Source organism: Priapulus caudatus, unplaced genomic scaffold, assembly GCF_000485595.1.
Source record: "Priapulus caudatus unplaced genomic scaffold, Priapulus_caudatus-5.0.1 Scaffold957, whole genome shotgun sequence".
In the NCBI taxonomy this organism is placed as follows: domain Eukaryota; kingdom Metazoa; phylum Priapulida; class Priapulimorpha; order Priapulimorphida; family Priapulidae; genus Priapulus; species Priapulus caudatus.
The window spans coordinates 63162-66879 of record NW_014578018.1 but is presented as its reverse complement, the minus strand read 5'-3'; the positions used below and the strand labels follow the sequence as shown (position 1 = coordinate 66879).

General features: G+C 41.9%; 1 protein-coding gene across 1 annotated transcript in view; it reads left to right on the top strand.

The window, feature by feature from the left end:
- Positions 1–770: 770 nt before the first annotated feature.
- The window catches only part of LOC106814653 (bifunctional purine biosynthesis protein PURH-like), a 5496-nt gene continuing 2548 nt past the window's right edge, over positions 771–3718 (top strand). The window contains 5 exon segments of the mRNA XM_014818998.1: positions 771–792; positions 915–1041; positions 1380–1456; positions 1778–1844; positions 2657–2824. Of these exon segments, the coding sequence (XP_014674484.1) occupies positions 771–792; positions 915–1041; positions 1380–1456; positions 1778–1844; positions 2657–2824 (461 nt within the window).

The following is a 3718-nucleotide window of genomic DNA, read 5'->3' as shown; positions in this document are numbered from 1 at the left end:
GGAGACTGGGAACTGGAATCTGCTAACTGCTTTGCCTAGTTACTGTTCCTTATTCGAATAAGGAACTGAGGAACTGGGGATTACAGAAGACTCCACGCCCGCGGGGATACGCAACACATGTGTTATTATCTACTTTTGATGGCAGGCATAGGCCATTCGCGGGCGTCTGGCGGATACACCCACCACTGAATTATTCTGGCAGTGGCCATTCACGATACCTGAGGCTATGCCGGACATTTTCTAATGGGTGCCAGAAGGTTTCCTTTCCAGCTAACCTAGCTTAATTTTGGGGTAACGGTTTTTTAGGTCTGGCGGATGCGCCCCACCACTAAAATTTTTTGGCAGTGTCCATTCCTGATACCTGGGTCGATGCCGAACATTTTCCAATAGGGTTCATGGGGTTTCCTCTCCAGCTAATCTAGCTCAATTTTGGGGTGCTTTTCAAATGACCCCACTAACCACACCCACCAGCGGCTGCCCGCCAGACTTACATTTCCTTACATGGGTATGTACACGAATCATTGCTATATGCATGAAAATTGGTTTCCTTTCCAGCTAGGCTGACCCCCCTGGGTTCCCGGTCTATCAGCTCACTGTATAGCGCTTTAAAAAAAAATTTCAATGTTCTTCGTTAACCTCCTTTTTTGTCTCACTGTATTTTTCAGTTGTTGATTTGTTTAAACGGACCAAGATTCCACCAAATACAATCCAGGTTGATAAAATCGCCTACCACACTGATTCCACTCTCATTCGCATGTTAATTTGGCATCATGGCGGGAAGTTCAGAACTTGGTATTATGTCATTTTAAGTAAATAATATGTGTTTTGCGTTTATTGCAACTTAATTCAATTACATATCTAGCATCTGCGCATCATTTCTCAATCTGTAATTGGTTTTCGATTTCTCCTAATAGCGGTGCTTAGCGTATCAAACAAGCAAGGTCTGACGACCTTTGCCAAACAGTTTCATGATATTGGCTTCCAACTGGTGGCATCTGGAGGAACTGCTCGTGCTATTAGAGAAACTGGATTCTCTGTTAAGTATGTCCTTACTTATTTGACAATTCAAAAATTCTTAATAAGTTGAAGCCGAGTTTATGTTCCGTGTTCTGTGTTCCGTGTTTATGATTTATCAGATTTTTTCTCCAGACTCCATCATCCATGAAAAAACCCGTCTTCAGTACATGTATGTATGATGTAAATTGTAATGATGTATGTATTTTAATTACATGCAAAAAAATGCGAGTGGGTAGCATATAGATTTCAGTGTGTTAATTCAATTATGTCATGTGATGTCATAAGGCTGCTATCGCAGCAAATGATCTAAGAATCTTTATTTCTCGTATAATGTCATTTTTTGACATTTATGTTTTTTGCAGGAATGTTTAAGAAATTACGGGCGCCGCAGAAATGTTGGGAGGGCGTGTGAAGACCTTGCATCCCGCTGTGCATGCTGGTAGCATTCTGTATAACTATTGCAGAATTTACATACATATCGCAGCCCTACATTGGGTAGACCGCATGTCTTGCAGCACCAATCTTGTAGTTGTAGCACGTACAGTATTTATATGATGCAAAAACATTGGGTATTATGGGGGTATACCCATAATTAAATGTGACACAATGCAAAGTGGTAACTTGTATCACGAAAATAACTTTTATAATTAGCTGACATGTTTCCTTACATAATATTGAATTTAATTGAAATAATTTTGAATAATTTCATTACATAAATATTGAATTATCTTATGCATGTATATTACTTTGCTCGTTATAGGCATTTTAGCCAGGAACACAGATGCTGATAAGACTGACATGGAGAAGCAAAACTATCAACTCATCAGGTATTTACTATTGTCAAATTTGGACTGTATAGATTATCAATAATTTCAAATTATACGCGAATTAATCGCCTTCATATGTTGTTTAGATACCTTTATATATTTACGCAAATGTGTATGAAATCACGCAGCGTATCTATAATTCTATATATGTATATATATATATATATCTAGGACATGTATGAAGAAGAGGCCTGGACAGCCTCTACGGGACACAGCTCGACTGTGCTACCCCACGGGGATTTAGCTTGGTTTGTTGTTGCCATTATAATTGTTTATAAAAAACAAAAAAAATTCTTGTAAAAAAAGTTTTGTTAAGAAATTGCTACACTAAGTTACCCTAACCCTAACCCTAACCGTAGCCAGACGACCCCAGGGTAGCGAGCATTTCGATTCACTTTTTAAACACACTTATATATATATATATCTATATAGTAGATATGTATATATACCAAACTGTACTCGGTCTGCGCGATAACATTTCCGACATCTGCGAATGCTGATGATCTCTGCCGAACTCTGTTGGGCCCTATCAAATTCTGTTGACCTCTCGTCAAACTCTGTTGATCTCTCGTCAAACTCTGTTAACCTCTCGTCAAACTGTTGACCCCTATCAAACTATGTTGTCCTTTCGTCAAACTTTGTTGACCTCTCGTCAAACCTTGTTGACCCCTATCAAACTCTGTTGACCTCTCGTCAAACTCTGTTGACCTGTCCTCAAACTCTGTTGACCTCTCATCGAACCCTGTTGACCCCTGTTAACCTCTCGTCAAACCCTGTTGACCTCTGTTGCCCTTTCGTCGATGGCTACGAAGGCTGGTCGTCTGCAACCTGTATCCGTTCGTGAAAACTGTCTCGTCGTCATCGGTTACCGTTGCCGGGGCCGTCGAGGATATCGACATCGGGGGCGTGACGCTGCTGAGGGCGGGGGCAAAGAACCACGATCGCGTCACGGTGGTCTGTGACCCTGCCGACTATACCAGGTAGGCTTCTTCTGTCGTATCGCCCTCCGACGCTTCTATTTAATTAGTTTTATTTGTTTTCAATTCTATTAGCATTGTCTATTAACTTGCTTAACTAATATTAGGAGTAGATAATAGGGAAGGAGTGTGACTTCAATAAACAAAGGAAATTCGTTCTTTACTAGCCTTAGAATACCTACGATTTACTACGCGTAATCGTACACACTACATTCGCCTAGCATCGCGCGAAATCGTTTCCTCGTATACACCCGCAATCCGGAGATACAGACTAAAACGTACGACACGATTTTCCATTATGTTTGCAGAACTAAATGTGTAAACCGCCTAACTCGAAACAAAAGGCAGCTGTAAATAGGTCAAAGATTAGCTCAGCGAGCCACACCGCATCGCCAAGGGCGCAAGAGTCGTTAGTAGCTGCATTTTGTTGTTTTGAGTTAGGCGGTTTACACATTCAGTTTGCTGGCAACATAACGGAAAACCGTGTCGTACGCTTTAGTCTGTATCTCCGGTTTGCGGGTGTATACAAGGAAACGATTTCGCACGATGCTAGGCGAATGTACTGTGTACGATTTGAGCTCAAGTTACTTGAGTTTCGCGTAGTAAATCATAGGTATTCTAAGGCTAGTAAATGACGAATTTCCCTTGTTTATTGAAGTCACACTCCTTCCCTATTATCTACTCCTGCTAATATGTTACCTCCGAAATGTAATTACCTCCGCGCAAACGGAGGTCATGCAATCGCTCTCGTGTGTGTGTTCGTGTGTGTGTGTCCAGTCCGCGCAGCGCGATCGATAGCGCGTCGAGTCAGCGAGCGACGAGTCAGCAGTAACCACCAGTGAACGGCGAGTCAGCAGCAGGCGAGTCAGTCAGCAGCCGCCACCAGCGAGCACATTC